General features: G+C 38.5%; 1 protein-coding gene across 1 annotated transcript in view; it reads left to right on the top strand.

Annotated features, from left to right (window-relative positions):
• LOC129514579 (thrombospondin type-1 domain-containing protein 7B) overlaps positions 1 to 24164 on the top strand; it is a 741731-nt gene that overhangs the window by 222737 nt on the left and 494830 nt on the right. Inside the window, exon 5 of the mRNA XM_055333257.1 lies at positions 21032 to 21187. Within this exon, the coding sequence (XP_055189232.1) occupies positions 21032 to 21187 (156 nt within the window). The remainder of the gene's footprint in view (positions 1 to 21031; positions 21188 to 24164) is intronic.

Below are 24164 nucleotides of genomic sequence, written 5' to 3'. Positions count from 1 at the left end.
TCACTAAATCTGTATCTTTGGGTTATATCCCCAGTAATGCAGTTGCAGTGTCATGGGGTAGCTCTATTTTTAACTCTTTGAGGAACCTCCACACGGTTTTCCAGAGTGGCTGCACCAGTTCACATTCCCACCAACAGTACAAGAGGGTTCCCCTTTCTCCACATCTTTTCCAACATTTGTTGTTTCCTGACTTGTTAATTTTCACCATTCTCACTGGTGTGAGGTGGTACCTTATTGTGGTTTTGATTTGTATTTCCCTGATGGCAAGTGATGCGGAGCATTTTCTCATGTGCTTATTGGCCATGTGTATGTCTTCTTTGGTGAAATGTCTGTTCATGTCTTCTGCCCATTTCATGATTGGGTTGTTTGTTTCTTGGGTGTTGAGTTTAATAAGTTCTTTATAGATCTTGGAAACTAGCCCTTTATCTGATAGGTCATTTGCAAATATCTTCTCCCATTCTTAGGTTGTCTTTTAGTTTTGTAGACTGTTTCTTTTGCTGTGCAGAAGCTTTTTATCCTGATTAGGTTCCGGTAGTTCATTTTTGCTTTTGTTTCACTCGCCTTCATATCTTGCAAGAAGTTACTGTGGCCAAGTTCAAAAAGGGTGTTGCCTGTGTTCTCCTCTAGGATTTTGATGCATTTTGTCTCACATTTAGATCTATCATCCATTTTGAGTTTATCTTTGTTGTAAGGTGTAAGAGGTTGGTCCAGTTTCATTCATATGCATGTGGCTGTCCAATTTTCCCAGCACCATTTATTGAAGAGACTGTCCTCTTTCCAGTGGATAGTCTTTCCTGCTTTCTCGAATATTTCTTGGCCATAGAGTTGAGGGCCCATTTCTGGGCTCTCTATTCTGTTGCATTGACCTATGTGTCTGTTTTTGTGCCAGTACCACACTGTCTTGATGATCACAGCTTTGTAATACAGCTTGAAATCTGGCATTGTGATGCTCCTGGCTTTTTTTTTTTTTTTTAATATTCCTCTGGCTATTCAGGATCTTTTCTGATTCCACACAAATCTTAAGATGATTTGTTCCAACCCTGTGAAGAAAGTCCATGGTATTTTGATAGGGATTGCATTAAATGTGTAAATTGCCCTGGGTAACATTGACATTTTCACAGTATTAATTCTTCCAATCCATGAGCATAGAATATTTTCCCATCTCTTTGTGTCTTCCTCAATTTCTTTCAGAAGTGTTCTGTAGTTTTTAGGGTATAGATCCTTTACCTCTTTGTTTCAGTTTATTCCTAGGTATCTTATGCTTTTGGGTGCAATTGTAAATGGGATTGACTCCTTCATTTCTCTTTCTTCAGTCTCAGTGTGTAGAAATGGACTGATTTCTGGGCATTGATTTTGTATCCTGCCACATTGCTGAATTGCTGTAAGAGTTCTAGCAATCTTGGGGTGGAGTCTTTTAGGTTTTCTACATAGAATATCATGTCATCTGCGAAAACAGAATTTGACTACTTCTTTGCAAATTTGATTGCCTTTTATTTCTTTTTGTTGTCTGATTGCTGAGGCTAGAACTTCTAGTACTATGTTGAATAACAGGGGTGAGAGTGGACATCCCTGTCGTGTTCCTGATCTTAGGGCAAGGCTTTTTCCCCATTGAGAATGATTTCTGTGGGTTTTTCATAGATGGCTTTTAAGATACTGAGGAATGTTCCCTCTATCCGTACACTCTGAAGAGTTTGATCAGGGATGGATGCAGTATTTTGTCAAATGCTTTCTCTGCATCTATTGAGAGGATCATATGGTCTTGTTTTTCTCCTTTGATGTGATCTGTCACGTTGATTGCTTTACCAGTGTTGAACCAACCTTGCATCATGGGGATAAATCCCACTTGTCATGGTGAATTATCTTCTTAATGTACTGTTGGATCCTATTGGCTAGTATCTTGTTGAGAATTTTTGCATCCATGTTCATCAGGGATATTGGTCTATAATTCTCCTTCGTTGTGGGGTGTTTGGCTTTGAAATCAAGGTAATGCTGGACACACAAAACGGGTTTGGAAGTAGTCCCTTTCTATCCTTCGAAACAGATTTAGTAGAATAGGTATTATTTCTTCCATAAACATTTGATAGAATTTCCCTGGGAAGCCATCTGGCCCTGGACTTTTGTGTCTTGTGAGCTTTTTGATGACTGCTTAAATTTCCTCACTGGTTATTGGCCTGTTCAGGTTTTCTCTTTCTTCCTGCTCCAGTTTTGGTAGTTTGTGGCTTTCCAGGAATGCATCCATTTCTTCTAGATTGCCTAATTTATTGGCATACAGCTGCTCATAATATGTTTTTAAAATCGTTTGTATTTCCTTGGTATTGGTTGTGATCTCTCCTCTTTCATTCTTGATTTTATCAATTTGAGTCTTTTTTCTTTTAAATAAAGCTGGCTAGCCTGGTTTATCTATCTTATCAGTTCTTTCAAGAACCAACTCCTGGTTTTGTTGACCTGTTCTACAGTTCTGGTCTCTATTTCATTGAGTTCTGCTCGAATCTTTATTATCTCCCTTCTTCTGCCTGGTGTAGGTTTTACTTGCTGTTCTTTCTCTAATTCCTTTAGGTGCAAGGTAAGCTTGTGTATTTGAATTTTTTTTTCCAATTTTTAGAAGGAAGCTTATATTGTGATATATTTCCCTCTTAGGACTGCTTTTGCTGTATCCCAGATATTTTTACAGTTGTATCTTCCTTTTCATTAGTTTCCATGAATCTTTTTAATTGTTATCTAATTTCCTGGTTGACTCTTTAATCTTTTAGTAGGATGCTCTTTAACCTCCATATGTTTGAGTTTCTTCCAAATTTCTTCTTGTGGTTCAATTCTAGTTTCAAAACATTGTGGTCTGAAGATATGCAGGGGACAATCCCAATCTTTTGGTGTCAGTTGAGACCTTATTTGTGACCCATATGGGGTCTATTCTGGAGAAAGTTCCATGTGCACTTGAGAAGAATGTGTATTCAGTTGCATTCAGATGGAAAGTTCTGTAATTATCTCTGAAATCCATCTGGTCCAGTGTATCATTTAAGGCCCTTGTTTCTTTGGTGTTCTTCTTAGAATATCTGTTATTTGCAGAAAATGCCATGTTGAAGTCTCCTATTAGTGTATTATCATCTAAGCATCTCGTTACTTTTTGGTTATTAATTGATTGATATACTTGGCAGCTCCCACATTAGGGGCATAAAAATTCATGATTCATAGGTCTTCTTGTTGGATAGACCCTTTACATATGATATAATGTCTCTTTTCATCTCTTACTACAGTCTTTGAGATAAACTTTCATTTATCTGATATGAGGATTGCTATCCCAGCTTTCTTTTGAGGACCATTTGAATGCTAAGTTGTTCAACCTTTCACTTTCAAGCTGGAGGTGTCCTTAGGTCTCAAAGGGTCTCTTGTAGATAGCAAATAGAGGGGTCTTGCTTTTTTATCCAGTCTGAAACCCGGCGTCTTTTGATGGGATCATTTAGCCCAATCACGTTCAAAGTTACTATTGAAAGATATGAATTTAGTGTCATCGTAATAACTATTCACTCCCTGTTTTTGTGGATTATTTCTTTGGGCTTCCTCATTTGTTTACAGAGTCCCCCTTAATATTTCTTGCAGCGCTGTTTTGTTGGTTACATATTCTTTCAGTTTCTGCCTATCTTGGAAGCTCTTTATCTCTCCTTCTATTCTGAATGAGAGCCTTGCTGGGTAAGATATTCTTGGCTGCATGTTCTTCTCATTTAGGACCCTGAATATATCCTGCCAGCCCTTTCTGGTCTGCCAGGTCTCTGTGGAGAGGTCTTCTATTAATCTGATATTTCTCCCCATAGAAGTTAGGGATGTCTTGTCTCTTACTGCTTTAAGGATTTTCTCTTTATCTTTGGAATTTGCAAGTTTTACTATTAAATGTTGAGGTGTTGAACATTTTTTATTGATTTTTTGGGGGGATCTATCTCCTGGATGTGAATGTCTGTTTCCCTCTCCAAATTAGGGAAGTTCTCAGCTTGATTTTTTCAAATATACTTTGTGACCCTCTCTCCCTCTCAGCTTCTTCTGGAACCCTAACTTTATGTATATTCTTCCTTCTGAGGTGATCATTTATTTCCCTTAGCCATTCCTCATGGTCTCTTAATTGTTTTTCTCTTTTTTCCTCAGCTTCCTTCCTTACCATCAACTTGTCTTCCATGTCACTCACTCTGTCTTCCACCTCATTAACCCTAGCATTTAGGACATCCAGTTTGGATTGCATCTCATTTAATTTATTTTTACTTTATTTTTTTTAATTTTTTTATTTATTCACGATAGACATAGAGAGAGAGAGAGAGAGAGGCAGAGACACAGGCAGAGGGAGAAGCAGGCTCCATGCAGGGAACCTGATGTGGGACTCGATCCTGGAACTCCAGGATCACGCTCTGGGCCAAAGGCTGGCACTAAACTGCTGAGCCACCCAGGGATTCCCTCATTAAATTTATTTTTAATTTCAGTGTGATTAGATCTAAATTCTGCACTAACGAAGTCTCTAGAGTCCTTTATGCTTTTTTTTTACAGAGCCACTAGTAGCTTTATAATTGTGCTTCTGAATTGGCTTTCTGACATCAAATTGAAATCCATATTCTGTAAGTCTGTGGCTGAGAGTACTGTTTCTGATTCTTTGTTTTATGATGAATTCTTTCTAGTCATTTAGTTCAGTGTAGAGTGGTTGTATGAGTGGGCTGAGTCAAAAATATCAACCACGTCCAAAGTAAATTGCACCCTATATGATTGACAAGGTCAGAGACCAGAAAATGAAAAAGAAGATCAGAACAAAATAAAAGGACCACTAAAGTGAAAAACATATTTTAAAACAAGGTAGTCAATAAAAGGCCAAAAACCCTAAATAAGAGGAAAAAAGAAAAAGAAAAAAAAAGTAAAGAGGAAAAAGAGAAAAAAAAGAAAAAAAAGTGGGGCCTGTGATGGTGGTGATGAGGAAGAGGTAGTGGAGAGAGAATGTAGTCTACCTGTGGGTTCCTAGAGGTTGATCCTCTTGGTTCTGAGTGTATTCTGTTTTGTATGTTAGAAGCTGCTCAGTCTCAAGTTTATGTAAACCAGCAATACTTGTAGAAAGCCCCAACACTGACCACAAAACATAAACAAGATAAAAGAGGGGGGCAGAATGGGAAGGAAGAGAGAATATAATCTCACAGAATGAAGCAGCGCAGTGTTCCACTTAGTTCTGGGTGTATGTTGGTCATGTTTTAGAAGGTATTAACTTCTGCCAGTGTAGAACAAAATGAGGCAGAGAAAACCACAAAACAAACAAAAAAAAACATATCTTGTATATCTCCCAAAATTAAATTGAGTATGTTAAAGGGAATCTAGATGTGGAAAATATATCTAGGACCTGTAATTGCAGAAACATGAAAGTCAAAAAGGAAGAATCTTAAAAATGAAGAGGTGGTAAAATATTGTAGTTAAGGTTGGAAAAGAGAAAAAAATGGAAATTTACAGTGTGATATAAAAATGCTTTGTACTGGAAAAAGGAAGAAAAAAAATAGGAAGAAAAAAAAACAGGTATCCTCTGGTTCTATATACTCTAAATCCGTCGACTTCCCCTGGAGCTTCCCAGCCTGCTGGGTCCGGAGCTCGCCCTTCCCCTGTCCTTCCAGCTGGTCTCCCGGGGGCGGGGCCTGCGGTGCTGCGTCTCAGGTGTGCACCCCTGGGGGATGCACAGGTGCATCCAGGTGTCCCCCAGGTCCGTGTCCCCCTGGGATCGCTCCCGGGAGCCCCCGAAGGCAGCAGGGCACAGCCCCCCACCCCCGGGGCCCCCGCCTGACCCCCGGCTTCCCCCGAAGCCCCGGGGTGCGCTCCAGCCCTACCCCAGATGGGTCGCGGTGGGGGTGCGCTCTCCCCCGGCGCCCTCCTCTGCTCGTGACCCCGGGACCTGGGGGCTCCCCCGCCCTCCTGCCGGCCTGCCCGACCCCCTGCTGACGCCCTGGAGGCCTTTCCCTCGGGGAGAGGAGGGCGGGGTGGAAAGTTCCCACTTCCCGGGGGCTGGGCCTGCCTGTCCCCAGGCTCTCCCCGCCCCCTCCCCGGGGGCCTCCCCCACTGGATTGTTGTTTATTTATTCTTTTCCGCCTTCTTACCTTGTTAAAAGCACAAACCCTTCTCTGGAGCATTCCAGCTGTGCTCTCTTTACATCTCAGGTGGAGTTTGTAGGTGTTCAGGATGGTTTGAAAGTTTTCCAGGTAAGTTGTGGGGCCCGTGAGCTGAGGCCCCTACTCCTACGCCATCCTGCCCCTAGTTTAAACAAAAACGTTTTTGAAGAATTTATCTTTTCTCATTTAAGAGTTATGACATTTATCTTTTAAAATTGTTTTGCACTGGCTAGGAAATGTAAGACGATAGTAGGTCAGAAGTGGGGGTATAGGGTAACTGGGTGATGGGCATTAAGGAGGGCACAGGACGAGATAAGCATTGGGTGTCATAATATATGCTGGCAAATTGAATTTAAATAAAATTTAAAAAATGATAGTAGGTGATTAAATGTTAGCTGATATCTCTGTCTTGTTTATCACTTAAATATGTAGTTTTTCACTTCTAAATGTGATCTAGTTGTGATTTATGTTAGATGGCACTTATTAAGTAAGAGAGTTTGTTTTAAGGATTTGAGTATTTGGTTATTAGTGGTTGTGGAATTTACATATAAACAGATAATATTTATATATATATGACATGTTACACCTTATTATACCACATACACACACACACTGAGATGAGCATTTTTTTTTTTTGAAGATTTATTTATTGGGGTAGGGTAGGACAGAGGGAGAGAATCTCCAGGCAGACTTCCTGCTGAGCTCTTGGAAGCCCCCAGCTCAGGGCTTGATACCGCAATCCATGAGATCACCACCTGAGCTGAAACCAAGTGTCAGGTGCTCAACTGAGTCACACAGGCAACTCTGAGATCAGCTTTTGTGTTTCTTTTTTCAGTCTATCCATGCATTAAGTTACATTAACAAATACCCTGATATTGAGCCAACCCTGCATTTTTAGGGAAGAAAAAATCTTGCTCTTTTAATTTTTACATTTTTTTCATCTTTTAATGTCCTGCTAGATTAAATTTGTGGTTCCATGGATATACTACAAGAAGGAATTTTTTTGAATGATTATCATTTGGAATTTTGTTATTTATTTAAAAGAGCAATTTCATTTTTTTAAGTTTCATTTTAATTTCAGTTAACATACAGTGTTATATTAGTTTCAAGTGTACAATATATTGATGCAATTTCATTATATAAAGATTTTTTTTCCCTCTGATGTCCTCGAATGTCGGGTTATAAAATACAAAATGAGATCAGTTACATGGTAAGAATGGAAATTTAATATGGAGTAGAAAGAATAGTAAGAGTGTTGAGATACCCTGGCTTGTGTCCCCTCCAGTGTATATATATTGTGCAAAAAGCAGCAAGAGGGTGCTGTGTACCTGGGATATTAAATGAGACGCCAGCAAGATCATAGATACACTTGTGAACATAGCATACAGAATTGTTGAATCACTATGTTGTATGCCTAAAACTGATATAACATTGTCAACTCTACACAAAGAAGGGAAGGAAGAAAGAAAGAAAGGAGGGAGAGAGAGAGGGAAGGAAGGAACGGAGGGAGGGGGAAGGGAGGAAGAAGGAAGGAGAAGGAAGGAAGGAAGGAAGGAAGGAAGGAAGGAAGGAAGGAAGGAAGGAAAAAAAAGAAAAAACACCAGGAAATAAAAGAAAAGGACAAGTTCCTACAGAACAACTTTATGATTATGTTCAGGTTATCCCATGCTGTTTCAGAATTTCTCCCCCTTCTGATATGTTTTCTTCTGGGAATACCTGTGTCACGTACAATTGACTCTAGGCACATGGATGTCTCATTCATACCTATTTGATAATAATCCCTGGTTTTCATTAGTGTAAATCTAAATCAGCTGATGAGATGGTAGACTCATCAAGATACAGGATTATGCTTTTTTCTCTGGGGCTTTGTAGCAGTGCTTAGAAAAAAAGGATTGGGTGTTAATAATAGCTGCTTTGCCTTGAAGAAACAGGCAGTGGGGTATGAAGGGGGATTTACAAGTTCACCACTTTATTGCAATTTCAGCTCAGTTGGTATGTCTTATTTGACAGTGATTTGTGTTAAGTAGGTCCTTTCTGCTTTCAGAATATTTCCTTTTGTGAAGAATATACTCTTTCCTTTTAAAATTACACTTCATATTGCTAAGAGGTTATGGAAGGGAAGTGGTCTAATGTGAACACTTTCACACTGCTTCTATTTAAATTTTTGGACTTTGGAATCATTAACAAATAAATTTAACATTCTGACCTTTAATGCATACCTCCATTAACCTCACTCTGAGCTCCCCTGGAGACTTTTCACTCTTATGTCTTAGCATCTTATTTCTAGTAAATGACAGACCCTAAGAATCTATTACTGATTAGTTCTTCCATCTACTGAGTTTTCATTGATGTGGGGTATTTCTTGATCAGCCACCTGAATTTTTTTTTTCTTTTTAAAATATGTATGACTTAGGCTTAAAAAAAAAAAATTCGTGTCTCTGGGCTTAGGATTCTCTCTCTCCTTCTCCCTCAGCTCCTTCCACCACCTGTTTCTCTCTTGGGGAAAAAAAGAAAAAAAAAAGTTTATATGAATTGTAGGCAGTGTAAACTGCACTGTTGTGTGAATTAGAAAACATCTCCCCCTCTGGGTGCAAATATTAGAAAAAGGCATCCTTCTGGGCATAAACTGGGGGTATAATTTACAACAGGACCATGTGCTGGATTTCAGCCCCTACTCACCCTTTGCAGCTAATAATGACTCTAGGTACAAGTTAGTGATTCAGCTCTAATAACTGGGTTTTTGCAATTTGAGAAGGAGAAGAAAACCCATTTCATACAGAAGAATGTCATCTGCAGAATAAAATATGCCTTAAATGAATGTAAACTGTAGATATGAATGAGGTATGATAAGGTTAATCAAGGATTTTTAATTTTTTTAACTATAGGCAGCATAAGTGAGTTAATAAATATCAGGATAGGGGATTCAAGGTTGATATTTACACTTCCTGTTGGTCTTGGACAAGTCATGTATCCTTTAGGCCTTGATTTTCTCATTTGTCTAAAAGGATATTGTATAAGATATTGTTAAGAATCTCTTCCATTCCAAGATTCTACGAGGGAGCATATCTCTGAAAGGAGGGGATATTCTTTTTTTTATTTTTAAGATTTTATTTATTTTATTTATTTATGAGAAACACAAAGAGAAAGAGACGGGGGGTGGGGCAGAGACACAGGCAGAGGGAGAAGCAGGCTCCCTGCAGGGAGCCTGACGTGGGACTTGATCCTGGGACTCCAGGATCACATCCTGGGCTGACGGTGGCGCTAAACCGCTGAGCCACCCGGGCTGCCCAGGAGGGGATGTTCTAAATAGGCTACCATTTTCTTTAGGATTTGGCTGGTTACTCTTTAACATAAAACTTCCTCAAACCATGACTATCAATTCAGGAAGAAAAATGAGAGGTAGCAATTTGTATATGTTTTTAATCATTACAAATACAAAAGAAGAAAATAACTCTGGATGAAACCTCATATAATTAGTTGGCAATCTAAATAGAGAGAACAAAATTGGATATTGCTGGTGGCATACAAGTTAAATAGAGAGAAAAAAAAATGGGTTTGCTGATGGCCTACAAGATGCAGCTTTGTCTTTGTTCTCAGGGCAGGTAAAATGTCAGAGAGTAGAAATAGTGATGTTAGGAGCCTGTATCTGTGTGGATTCTGTTGAGTCAGATTGGAATCAAAATGGTTCTGGGGAGTTAGTACGGGTCCTCAGATCTGGTGCTTCATGATTCTGTGTAATCTCCTATAGAGAGCCCCTGAAGCTCCCTAACTTTTGTGCTGAGCTCACTATATTAAGGATCTTGAGCTACCAAAGGTCTGAGAATTTTTCTGAACCATTACTATTCTTTCAGGGTTCCCCGCCTCCAAAGGAACAGTCGCGATAAGCGTGTCTTACCTTTGAGCCTCATTGGGTTGAACTAAACAGGATTTGTTAGAGCACTTGAATTAAGAAAATGCAAATGTTAAAAAAAATTAAATGATTGTTCCATGCAACTATATCTCTTTCATGTTATAAAAATATATTTTATTTTGAAAAATTCAACTCACCCATCCTTTTAAAAATAGATAATAACACTTTCAGATTCACAAAATCAGTAATAACACTTTCAGAGTTATTTGCATTTAGTAGACTATAATACATGCATGCTGCTTTTAATGTAGTATCAACTAACTGCATTTTTAAATTAAAAAATTATTCTCATTATTTTTCAATGCTCTCCCAAATTAAGACTTCATAGAAAACAATTATAATGCCTTAAAATATAAATCACTGTCCTTTTGATCTTATAGCCTATTTTGCTCTGGTGATGTATATAAATGTAAAAAAAATACAGTATGCAACCTCTTAAGACAGATTTTTAATATGATTAGTATTTAAGCAAAAATGCATAAAATTATACAGCATATCCGCTGTTTTAAATTATCTGTATTCTGCGAATGCATCAGAAAATAGCTTATCTTTCTGGTTAATGGAATTTTCTCTTGCTATAGCAATGAAAATATCAGCATATAGATTCCAACTTCAGGAAAAACGCAAGTATTTAGAAGAACTGTAGTCAAATTAAAAAGATAGATTTAGGATCCCTGGGTGGTGCAGCGGTTTGGCGCCTGCCTTTGGCCCAGGGCGTGATCCTGGAGACCCGGGATCGAATCCCACGTCGGGCTCCCGGTGCATGGAGCCTGCTTCTCCCTCTACCTGTGTCTCTCCCTCTCTCTCTGTGTGTGTGACTATCATAAATAAATAAAAAAAAAAATTTAAAAAAACTTTAAACAAATAAATAAAAATAAATAAAAAGATAGATTCTAGCCGGAAGCCATGGAAATGTGTGATGAATTCAATAATTTTAGAGCCCTGAGCTGCAAGAGTCTAATGTGGTGATGAAGAGGGTAAACCAGAATCACACTGGCTAGGTTCAAGTCCTACCTCTGCATTTACTAATTACTGAAACTCGGGCAGACTTTTAAAACTTCACTTGTCTCACTGGTAACTGCAGATATTAGTAGTACTTCATAGAACCTTTTACTAATTAACTCAGAACATACTTATACATTTCTTAGCACACAATTTAAGTTGACTATGTGTTCTCCCCAATTCATCCCAGTGGAGGATGATATTGCCTCCAAGGGGACAAAATTTGATTCACAGGATTAAAAAAAAATCCCATGAATCAATTTTTGTAAAACTTACACTTTTTTTTTTTGTATATAAAGCATACAGGTGTACACAGTACAATTGTGGTGTGAAAATACCATGGAGAAGGGAGGGACCATTAGGAAAAAAATATCTTACAAAGCCTCCTTAGGGAGGATAGAATGTAACAAAGGTGAGAAATATTGGATAGTCCTTTTATTTTGGAGAAGCTCAATCACCAACAAATTTACTCAATTCACATGAGCAGTAGTAGATTATCAGCTTAATGTTTGTTAAAATAATAGTATTTTGTCAGTTGGTTTTTCAAAATGATACTTCATTAATTACTGAGAGCACTGACTCTCCAACCTGCTAATTATAAAGGTTTTTTAAAGATGTAAATCTTCACTGTACTCTCTGCTACCTAACCTCTTCCCAGTTCTGACCCAGTGCTTCTGAGTTGGGACCATGTCAAACCGGGTTGGTTTAGGAGGGTTGAAAGCTACTCATTTTTAATATTGGCCTTGACATAGTGAGAGGTAGCTATGCAATGTAGGACTTGGCAATGTCTGAATAGGCCTGGGCGAAGGAGCTTTTATCCAGCTTTGCAGTGCAGAGGTTTTGGTTTGTAATTTTTGTTTTACTTCAAAAATGTATAAAGCAGTTCCTCATACAAAAGAATGAGCTATTCTGCATTTTAAAAATTATTATGCGTTGTCTCGTTCCTACCACTACTTAGGGACCCGGTGAATCCCATGAGCCTTCCTTTGAAGCTGAATTAACTTGTTCAGTCTAAAATGATTTGCAAATTTAAAGTAGCATATGCTAACAAGGATATCAGGTACAGTGAGGCCTTCAATATCCCTTCCATTAAAAACAGGATGCTGTGCCTATTTATTTTAGAGACAAATAGTTCTTTCCTGGCTCTCTAAAATAAGTGACACATATCCCCCCGCCCCTGTTTTTTTTTTTTTTTTTTTTCTGGGGGTTTGACTCTTAGAGCTTTAAGTTTTGGAGTTGTGATGCTGTTTTTAGAGATTTGTGTTGCCTTAGGGAATATTGTACTTCTCCTTCTTGTTACCATAATTAAAAGTTTCCACTTAGCTATTCCCAGGTTGAAATGCCACCTTCTAAATCAGCACAGGTGAAGGTCAGCCTTGATGATGGCATAATAGGGTATCTGTGACCAGGACCGAAGTCTGGGAGACCCAGCTCTGCTTTCTGTTTTCTCCCTCTTACACTTCTTACCAGATCACCCTGCTGCTTTTCCTCCTCCTCTGAGACATCCTTGTCTCAACCATGTCTTTTTGTTGTTGTTGTTCTATTTTTTTTAAGATTTTATTTATTTATTCATGAGAAACACAGTGAGAGAGAGAGAGAGAGGCAGAGACACAAGCAGGCTCCATGCAGGGAGCCCGATGTGGGACTCGATCCCAGGACTCTCAGATCAGGCCCTGGGCTGAAGGCATCGCTAAACCACTGAGCCACTCGGGCTGCCCTGTTTTCTTCTATTTTTTAAAACATTCTCTTCCTTTTACTTTTTGCCCATGGGACTTAGGGATGTCTTACTGTCACCTCTGCCCTTTCTCAGTTGCTGGGTTAGATATGGCTGATAAGAGAGAGAATTGTGCTAGGAATAGTAGGGGCATCCAGAGGAAGGGGAGCTGGGCACGCACTTGCACTTGTCACCCTTCCCTGCTTTCTTTGGTCATCTTTTGCTCTTTAAGAAATCTTAAGGGGGTGGGGTTTGCTGATTGAGAACTCGCTGTAATTCCTTAAACCTAAATGACCCTAAACCTAAATTTTAACATGAAAATAGTCAACATAATCTAATTTAATCCACTCCCTTTTCTTTCTTTTAAAAAATTTTTTTTTCATTAGAGAGAGAGAGAGAGAGAGAGAGAGAGAGAGAGAGCGGGTGTGCACAAGCTTTGGGGAGAGGCAGAGGGAGAAGGAGAAGCAGACCCCCCCCCCAAAGAGCAGGGAGCCCAATTCTGACTTGATCCCAAGACCCAGAGGTCATGACCTAAGCTGAAAACAGATGCTTAATGGACTGACCCATTCAGAAGGGTTTTTTCTATCATAATTTTTACTGTAAATACAAAATCATAGTAGAGTCTGATATTAAAGATTTGGGGCTTTGAGGAACCCTGAACCTGTGTTTGTCACATATTAGCTTTGTCATTTTGGATAAATAATTTACCCTTAATAATTTCATCTTCAGAGTGGATGTGATAATGATACTTCCTTCTGAGTGATCATGATGAATGAGAAATTGCATGTAAGTCCTTAGCATGGTGTCTAGAACCGAGTGGGTTGCTAGTGTGTATTAGCTATTATTACTAACATTAACCAGTAGAAGAGGCATTTGTCGTCATTCCTGGAAGACTTGCTCTCATTCAGCTTTTGTCATTTTTCCTACGGGGAATGGAACTGTAGGTTGCAAAATACCGTGAGTAGGAAAAGGACTCCTATGCTAAAACCCTTGCAAAAGGTGTGTTTGGGGGGGGGGGGACTATATTTGCCCAATATGGAGTAGTTATGCTGTTGACATCTTGGGAGGTAACTCTTCCTCTTACCTGACTCTCTGCTTTTTCACTTTTTCTCCTTGCCTGACCACTTCCCCATCTCTCATTGATCTCTTTTCTATTCTTTCTCATCAATAATGGTATTTTTAACTCTGTAGACAATGAAAGATGCCATTTAGGTCAGCTTTTGTTCCTTCCATACTCTCTGTCCCCTACTTTTAGCTCCACCAAGCTAAAAGGCTGTGAAACAATCAGAAAGAAATTCTCAAAAGAGGAACAGAGGTGAGACTATATGATAATAGAAATATATGAATATCGGCCCAAAGGCTGCTATGTTATGTAATTGTTGGATATTGATTCTGATTTCTTTCTAGAATTGTACAGGTATCTCATTTATTTTGCTTTCATTTGTATTCTGAATATTGTTTTCCATCTTTACCTAGAGTATTGTTATTCTGTAGCATTAAGAATCACTAGGCATTTTCTGATTGGCTTTATGAAATGAATGAAATTTGGAAAACTCTTTGATATGTGGTCACATTTCCCATAATTATTTCTAATTGCAGGAATTATTTTTAGGTATTAAATTCGCAGTACATACACATGCATCTTCCTGCCAAGTTGTATTGCACAGAACTTGGCCAAGAGAGTCACAATATGGCTAAAATTAAGCTTTATTAGGTATAATAGGATGAGATGTGATTTAATTCTTTAAGCTGCCTATAAGTGCTAGAAGACAGATTGCTTTTATTCTATCCACTAAGTTAAAAGAATGATCCATTATTTTGCAAATCCCAGTGGCAAAAGGCAATTGAAATAATACATGAAGCTTCTTGAAGGAAAATAGCTTTCTGGTTAAAATTGTAATATTATTTATCTTTCCCCTTCAACCATTTGACTCCTTCAGTCTGTAGAAGAGGCCTATTTATTTTAGCAGTAAGGTGGATTGAATTTCTGCCAAGTCAGTATACTCCCTAAATGGATATGTCAGAGGCAATATTGTTTCTCAAAAATCATTTAGAAAGCAGCATTTTTACATAAGTAGGCTCTTTCATTAGTTTTGAATTAAATCTTAGCAATTACTGTTTCTATTATGATTGTTCTTGGAGAGTCCATGGAATGAGGGGGTTCTAAGCTTTGAGTGAAAATACCCTGTGGAGTTTACAGTGCCTGCATTCGGTTTGGAAAGTTGAAATGAATATAGCTTTTTTGGTCTAGCTTCTTTGTGAAGGTTGATGTCGTTCTAGAAATCAAATAATGTAAAATCAACTGAAGATGGAATGTATTGTTTGCAGGAGGACCTTGGTATCACTAAGATAAAAAGCAGCAAAATTTTCCAGGTTTAAGAGTCCCCAGGAAGTAGCATCAGCTTTACTTCTTCTTCTTTTTTTTTTTTTAATCTCCACTTTCTTGAAAATAGTAGGAAAAAAATCAATATGTTGTAACTAATTCCTTGACCATCTTCAAGACACTTCCTTCTGTACAGAGGGAATGGTGAGCTCCATTGTGCCATGACAATTATCTCACTTCCTGAATTTTCAAAGCCTGACTTGATTTTTCACCCAGTAATAGATATATTAAAAGAAAAGAAAATGTCATTGGCTCCTGCAATAGCTCTTTCTAATTTAAGCAAATATAACTCATTTTTTTAATTACAGGAAGAGTACCAGGTTATTAATTATAATTAATTAAATATTATTATTATGCTCTTTCGGTTTAATATCATCTTGAGGCATTAAGAGGCATTGAAATTTAGATCTTACAAAATAGTCATCAGTAGGGTGCGGGATGATATACTTTTATTGAATCTGCCAATTTATTTCTGTGTTAATTCAAATTAGTTCGGATTAGAGCTTGATTTAGTCTCAAAAATAAAATATGAAGGTACTCATTTTTCTTTACAATGGCAGTCACATGCTAATGTCACAACAGGCATTTTTCTTCTTAATTATAAATCATTTTGATTGAATTTGTATGCTCATCTGAAATCACTTTGTCATTAAGGAAAATCATGAAAAATTGTAAATTTCTAGAATTAAGAACAGTTTTGTGTGTGTTTATTTTTTAACATTAAACATATCACCAAACCAATATATTTTCCCTTTTGTTAATTAGCATTCTGTTCATGGAGCAATTCATTATTTAAGACAACTTTGCAATCTTTAGTAGCAGGCTTTCACATTTCTTGTAAGGCAGGTCAATGTAATAATTTCTTATTGCAAATGAAAAATGCCAGGATAGGCACCAAAATATCCCAAGTATTAATGACTATTGCATATGTATAATCACTTATAATACTGTAATATATTTTCTAGCATTTGGAAAGCTACCACTATGTAGCAATCTCAATTTCTGAGTTGAAAGTAATTTTGGCTCTTTAACACTTTGTGGCCATGAAAAGTCTCTATAGGGACTGACTATGCTGCCTGAAAAACCTAAATAGACTGTAAGGCCTTGGGTAGTTGCTTATCTAGTCAGACAGTTGGTCAGCACAGGAATGGCAGAAGGTGTCAAGGTGACATAACCTAAATAGTATCTGAGGGGCACCTGGGTGGCTCTGTGGGCTAGGCATCTGACTCTTGGTTTTGGCTTAGGTCATGATCTTGGGGTTGTGAGGTTGAACCCCATATGGGGCTCCGTGCTCTGCAGGGAGTCTGCTTCTCTCCCTCTCCCCCTCACTCTGCCATCTTTCTCTTTCTCCCTCTTCTCTTTCTCTTTCTCTCTCTCAAATAAATCAATAAATCTTAAAAAAAGCAAATATCTGGTATAAGAGGCACAAGAGATACAAGCATAGACCTGCACTGATTAAAGCAGGGATTGATTGCATCAGAGATAACAGAGTTGGTAAATAGAAATAAAGTTGTTTCAGTCAGTATATCCAGAAAAAGATTTTCAGATGAGTAGAAAAACAACAGTTCTTTCTACAAATATCATAGCTGCAGTTTGGGCAGGTAAACTTCACAAACCATCTAAATTCATGTGGTCCTTGTCATCCCCACATCCTACCCATCCCTTAATTATATTACAATGTGAATTGCTGCAAATTAAAGAATAGTCACATTTGAAGTGGAGCAAAGTTTGGTCTCACTGCCTCCTGCTTGATGCGGGAGATCTGGACAAGTATTTGAAGGTGTTTAAGCATAGCAACAAAGGGACGCCTGGATGGCTCAGCTGTTGAGTGTCTGCCTTTGGCTCAGGGCATGATCCTGGGATCATGGGATAGAGTCTCGCATCGGACTCCCTGTGAGGAGCCTGTTTCTCTTACTGTCTATGTCTCTGACTCTTTCTTTTTGTCTCTCATGAGTAAATAAATAAAAAAATTTTAAAAAAGGTAGCGATAAAGTAGGTGAAAGATTTGGATTTTATTTAAAAGGTTATAGTGAGCCTGTAGCCTTCATGGACGTTTTGGATCTGTTGTGTCACTGATTACCTCCATTGTAGTCACTATGATTCATCAACAGAATATCCTTGGTACAAACAAACTCATGAGTCCTATCTGATGGCTTCATTCCATGGAAGGAAAATCAACAGGGACAAGTAGAGATGAGTCAACCACCTGGGACAAAGCTCAGGTCTTGCTCTGCCCTGGACTTGCTGAGTAAATCTATAGAAACTGTCTAATGTCTTTGGAGCTCAATTTTTCAGTAAAATTGATTAATTAAACTAAATTAGCTCCCTTCTAGCTCTTAATAGCTAATAGTCTTAGAGATATTCTGTGTTTGCTGTTCTTGGGGAGAAAACTGCCTAAGTGGTCTGAAGCTGGTAAGTGCTTTGTGACTTACTTATGATTTATTTCTAGAGCAAATGTAGCCCAGAGCGTCTGAGATAGAGATAGGTTGGCCCAAGTACATTGATTCAATGCTAAATGAAGCATCTTAGACATGTCACCTGGGACTAGAAAAATTTATCTATATGGATTAAGATCTACTGTCTGTCAAAGTGGTAGGTGCTAAAGAGGCATGATTGCTCTGACAAATAGCCTCACTCTCACTCCTGGGTCTTCTAATTATCTCACTTAATAGTCTCCAGGGAACCCCACTACCCCTAGCTCCTCTCTAGCACACCATGTCTCTCCTAACTTCCAAATCTTAGGAGTACCATTATCCATAATATCCAGCAGTCAACTGATTGACAGTTAAGTATTTATCAAAGGGGACTTTGGGAGACTTAACTGCCTACCTCCCAAACATTCTTAATAGCTCTCCAAAAATAAGCTAGGTAAACATAATGATCTGTAAAAACATTGTCCTTGACATAGAACAGGATCCCAGTCTCTTTCCAACTGCACTGCCAATCTGAAGACATTTAGGAGCTTCTAATCAGATTAGTGAAGGCCTACTGTGGGTCTAGGTGCTGCACTTGCAGATTGATTAGTTTCAATGGCTGGCCTCAACCTCAAGTACAAAAGTTGTAGCAGCAAGTATCTACTGGATCTTGGAGCTGAAAGAGTTGGGATATCTTCTCAGCATTGACCATCAGACACCTAACATCTGTCTGGTGTTGCAGTAAGGCAGCCATGACAAAGGAAAGAGAAGCAGTACTAACAGCCTTCTGGTCTTGTTGTTGGGGCTCACAAAATTGTGTATGACTAGTATCAACTCACAAAAATATGAGTTCCATGGGGACAAGGACCTTATCTCTTTTACTCACTATTCTGACTTCAGCTCCTAGCACAGGGTTGATACTCAGTAGGTACTTACTTATCAGTGTAGGTTGAATGGCCTGAAATAAGACTACATAATACAGTGGTTAGGAGCACAGACCCTGGAGCCAGCCTGCCTGGATCACAATCTCAGCTCGGCTCCTAACTAATTAAGAATGTGAGCAAGTGAATAAACATTTCTCTGTTGCAAAATCCCCATTTTTAACTTGAGATGGTGATAACATATATCTCAAAGTTATGCGGGTTAAGTGAATTAATTTATAACCAGTGCCTGGGATTCACTAAATATGTTTAAGTAGATTAATTAGTTTATATGCCCTACTTCCTTTTCCATCACTACCTAGTTTTTTGGGGAGAAACGAACTTTAGAGTTTGTGAGAACACATGCTCATAAGCCTGGGCCCAGACCCAAAGGCCTTTCTGTCTTAAGACCTCTGACTATACAGCTTTCAATTCCTGTGATGCTTTGAAGCATCACTCTCCATCAATTTTATTAATATGCTACTTGACTTGCCCTTCTTGATTGAGAGCTCCTTGAAAGCAGACACCATCCAAGAAAGTCTGATTTAAAGTGGGTACTAATGGTTTTGGAATGAATGCATAATGTATTCAGTGAAGGGCAGTCTTATGTGTTTTATTTTGCTCACTCCTAGGTAAGGAATCACAGGCCCCCTCCCCCAAACTCACAGGTGGTGGTGATGAGGTGGTGGTTGCTGGCCACCTTCTCTCTTTATTTTCATCTTACTCAAGTATATCACAGGTTGTTCTTTATCCACAATCCACCAGTGTCATATGTACATCCCAGTTCCGGTCACTCCAACCCCCCCATCTCACCATTCTGGCCAACACAATCTCTGTTTGATCACTGCTACTCCTGAGCCTGCCAGGTAACCCACCAATTGCCACCAATATCTATGCTCTCTTTCTATCTCTTCCTCCTCCACATGGCTTGTGATCTTTGACATTTCCATTGACCATCTTGCTTTGCTCCCGTCTTTTATTTTAAGTCAAGTCAAATCCTTTTGGTAAAATATATAAGAATTAGTTGAAAACCAAACAATTTCTTACATTTTTTTGTGAACTTTGCTTTTCCCATTGACTGTCACAAGCACCTCAAGCTGCCTCACTATTCATTAGAAACACTTCTGCCATGATTTACAACTTCTTGAAAACAGTATTTTGGGGGGCACCTGCATGGCTCAGTCACTTAAATGTCTGCCTTCAGCTCGGGCCATGATCCTGGGATCCCGGGATTGAGCCTTGCATCAGGCTCCATGTTCAGCAGGGAGTCTACTTCCCCCTCTCCCTCTTCTACTCCCCCTGCTTGTGCTCGCTCTCTCTCTTTCTCTCTCTTTCTCTCTCTCTCTCTGTGAAATAAATAAGTACAATCTTTCAAAAAAAAACACAGTGGTTTTTGCTTTTTAAAAATTTATGTACAAAGTTCTGCTGGTCAGAGCTGCGATTTATTGCCGTCTTTGCCAGATACAACGGACATCCATGTAAAGAGTAAAGAAGCAAAGTAGATGATATGATTTACCACCCAATCCTGTCACACCCATCTTTGTCTTTGAAGCACTTCTAATCTGCTTAACAAGGTGGACATGACACATGGGAAATATTTAGACAAGAGTATAAGCCAGTTCATAAGATAAGACTATCTGAACTTAAACCGTTTGATCACAAGCTCTGAACTGCTCCCAAACCACTTTTGTGTGGGATCACTCAGTGCAAACATAGTTATGCATCTGGCTCTTCTTTTATTGTGTCATTTCTATCTTAACTCCTATCCTGTTATAATCTCCATAAGAGTCAGAATCTTATCTTCTCCTTCATCTGTATATTTTCATGGTGCCCAGAGTGAATCTGCATGGAGAAGGCACTTGGTGAGTGCCACTCATGGCCAGGTGGTCCCTGTATCCTGAAGGGACCCAGTTCTGGGCGTACCCTGAGTGCAGGTACACCAGGAAGGGTGGGAAAGCTCCCTCTTTGGCATCTCCCCATGGCTTCTCAGATATTCCTTGTGTTTCTGGATAGCCTCACTAATGAAACTGACTTTGAAGGGCTAATTCTGCAGTCACAGATCCAAATTTTTCTTCTTTTCTAAAAACCATTTTTCTTCTGTGTCTTTGAGAGCTCCACACCTCAGGGGAGTAGCAGCAGTAGATTGGTTATGCCAAACACCCCACCTCAGGGTTTTGATTTTGATTTTTTCGCGGCAACCTAGTCATTTATATAGTTGAGATAGACTCATCTTGAAACTTTACAAAGCCATTTATTTTTTTTTTTGAATCATAACTCTAGATAATTTGTATCTGTATTTCCAGTCGTCTCTTGAATTCCCAGAGAATACTCTGTGAAACAGGAAACTCAGGTGCATGCCCTTTGTTGCTGTCTTTTTTTTTTCCCCTAACCTTTTCTCACCCCAAATGCTAATAGTGTAGAGCTAAGCAACAGGTATTAGAGAGTGTTTATGTTTTGTTTGCCTATACCCTTTAACCAGAAAGCTGACTGTGGGCAAGGTAGGCATACAAATATAGACATTAATAATTCAAGGGGTATCCAGAGAATGTGACATAGACCTTTTTTTTTTTTTCTATAGTCTCTAGACCTGTGAAAAAGACATTATGTTTGGGACCTGCCCCTTCAGCCTCTCAGCTCTGCAATATCCCTTGCTCTACAGACTGCATCGTATCTTCCTGGTCAGACTGGGGCCTGTGCATCCATGAAAACTGCCGTGATCCTCAGGGGAGAAAAGGTGAGTGTCTTGTTTGTGCGTGCTTCATTTACTTCCAGTGTACACACAATTATTCTGGTAGCTAAGTAGCCAATTAAGCCTGCTTAAGACAATATTTGTTTGTAAAATGTAGATAACCAGCTCAAGCCTGACAGCATTTAGTTATTAGGGAGGCTGTGGAGGACATTTCCATGGAACAAGAATCTGACCTTGATTGACCTTCAAGTGAGGCTCATAGCTGGTGAAGTGACTACTACTCAATATGGTATAGCCATGTTTTATATGTATAATGCTTATTCTGAGGAAATGAGACATGATTTCTGTAATCACATCAGGAAACAACTGTTTTGCGCATCTATTTATTTTCAGATTTCCACATGCCGAACTTGTTGTTCTATTTCAGATTTTTCACAAAGGGCATTTATGCGTGTTGTTTACTTTTTGATGTCCTTGGGCTTAGAGTGAGGTCTTCAGACTTGATATGCTTGTTTAATTCTGTAGGCCTCTGTAGTCTTGTTTCCATTAGTTTGCTGTTATTTACACATCTTCATCTTCAGAAGTTCATTTTTGGTGACACTTTGGCTTTTTTTTCATTGGCCTTTCAATTTGTATTGATACTATATTCCCTTCAACAGAAATGCTAAAAAGAAGTATTCCTTTTTCTAGGAGAAATGAGCTCCAAGAACATTCCGGAAATTAGGTTGTGTTTGCTAAGCCCTAACCCTGTCACATGCAAAGAGAGAATGCGTGGCCAAGTGCTTTGTGCTACAAAGCTGATGCTCTCAGCTTAATTCTGTGTCCATTTGAAAATCCACATTTCAGTGATTCCTGGATTGCTCACATGCACACATGTGCATGTCCAAGTTCACACACCCACGCTCTGGACTTTTCTCTTTACTCTGACTCTTTGTCCTAAGACAGAAGAAGAGAATGTGTGTTGAGTCTAGATTGGGGAGGAAGAAGCTAATTTTAACTCTTTTATCAAATAATAGAAATCTGGATCTCTGTGAAACCTGGAGGGTTGCAGTGGAGACGCCCATGCTACTTTTTTATTAGACTTATATCCAGAATATCTTCAAGCCTCTTCAGTTTATGAATAAAAATAATTTCCCATTAATGCTAACACCCACAAGTTGTTGTCTTGTGGTTTACATATGTATTATTGGACCTTGTAGGTCTCCTGTAGTTGCATATGAGACTCCCCAGGATGACTTACATGTTATCAGAACCAGCCTTCTTATGTTTGAGCCAATCCAATTAACATTGTTGTCTAAAAAAAAATCCCTGAATATTGGACTCTGGCTTCCGCAGCCACTGTGGCTGTGGGTGTGGATACTCAGGTACATTGGCTATTCTGAGTGCTACCTTCCTTTGATTTTGAAGTTGTAGAACCCAACTAAGCCAAGGGGGCCTCATATTATTTTATAGCTTTTTGTTATAAGTAACAGAAATCCAATTCAAACTGGATTAAGCCAAAAGAAGGAAATTTAGTAGCTTATGTGGCTAAAAATAGAAGGGAAGATAGGGCTGCAGCCAAAAATATCAATAGGCCAGCAGTCTCACTCTCATTATTTCTCTTTACAGACTTCTATTTCTACAGTCTTCTGTTCTTCTCTTTCCATTTACAGTCTTCTATTTCTCCATCTCTTAGTTCTGCTTTTCTCTGTATTCAGTTTAGTTTAAGGCAGGCCCTCTCCATGGAGAAGAGCTCAGCATTGATTTATTGATTTTTTTCTTTTTCTTTCTCTCTTCCTCCCTTCCTTCCTCCCTCCCTTCCTCCCTCCCTTCCTTCCTTCCTTCCTTCCTTCCTTCCTTCCTTCCTTCCTAATTTCTCTTTCTCTCTCTCTTTCTTTCTTTGTTGAACTTTTATTGTGTATACTTCTCATTAGTAGATTTAGGTTTAGTTAGCAAATGTCTTTTAGTGATTATTAATGCCCCTGAGTGATAGATAACAAAAATTTTTGTAACTCTTAGAAGCTCTCTGATCTGAAATATCTATTTTTTAAAGTTTGTTAACAAAAAGTCCAGTACCAGATGCTCTAAATCACTTCAGTGAAATAATTTTTTTTTGTTTCTTTGGAGGCAGTATAATATTTAACAGTATTTTATCCAATTGGCTTTTGATTTAAAATAAATCAAAAGAGAGAGAGAGAGAGAGAGAGAGAGAGAGAGACACACCCCATCTCATCCTAATAATCCCAACTCAAGTACATAAAATTCAATTTGGGATTTCAGTAAGGCAGATTGTGAAGAGTCTTTCGATTTTATCTAAACTTTCAGCATGGTTTGCAAATTGGAAACTGGAGAATGAAGCTAAAAAATTTTTGTTTCCTTGATCCTTAGATACATTCCTTTTATACTTTAGCTTTCTAGAATTAATATGTCACAAAATTGATATGTACATTTTATGTAGAGGAATTTTTTTTTCTCCAAAACATTGCAATAAAAGCAATGTAGTATGTTATAAAGGAGCTCTCTTATTGTTATGGTCAATTAATTTTGTCTAGCTTTATTGAGATATAATTGACATACAGTATTGGGTAATTTTAAGGATAAGACATACTGATTTGATATAAATATATATAGCAAAACAATTGCCACAATAACACATCTATCCATCCTCACATAGTTACCTTTTTCCTGTGGTAAGAATTTTTAAGATGTACTGTTTGTACCCCCATGTTCCTTACAGTGTTAAATAGTACTAGTGCAGCACACAATAGTAAAAGTGTGGAAACAACCTAAGTGACTATTGATGCATAAATAGATAAAGGAAATGTGATATATACACACACACACTTACATATATACACTCACTCATATATATTTATAGGGATATTATTTAGCCATAAAAATGAAGGAAATGCTACCATTGTGACAACATGGATGAAACTTGAGGATATTATACAAAGTAAAATAAGTCAGAGAAAGACAAACATTGTATGTTCTCACTTATATGTAGATTCTAAAAAACCTGGAATTATAGTAACAAAGAGTA

Source organism: Nyctereutes procyonoides, unplaced genomic scaffold, assembly GCF_905146905.1.
Source record: "Nyctereutes procyonoides isolate TBG_1078 unplaced genomic scaffold, NYPRO_anot_genome, whole genome shotgun sequence".
In the NCBI taxonomy this organism is placed as follows: Eukaryota; Metazoa; Chordata; class Mammalia; order Carnivora; family Canidae; genus Nyctereutes; species Nyctereutes procyonoides.
Note: the sequence above shows the minus strand (reverse complement) of the source record. Positions and strands in the feature narration are given on the sequence as shown.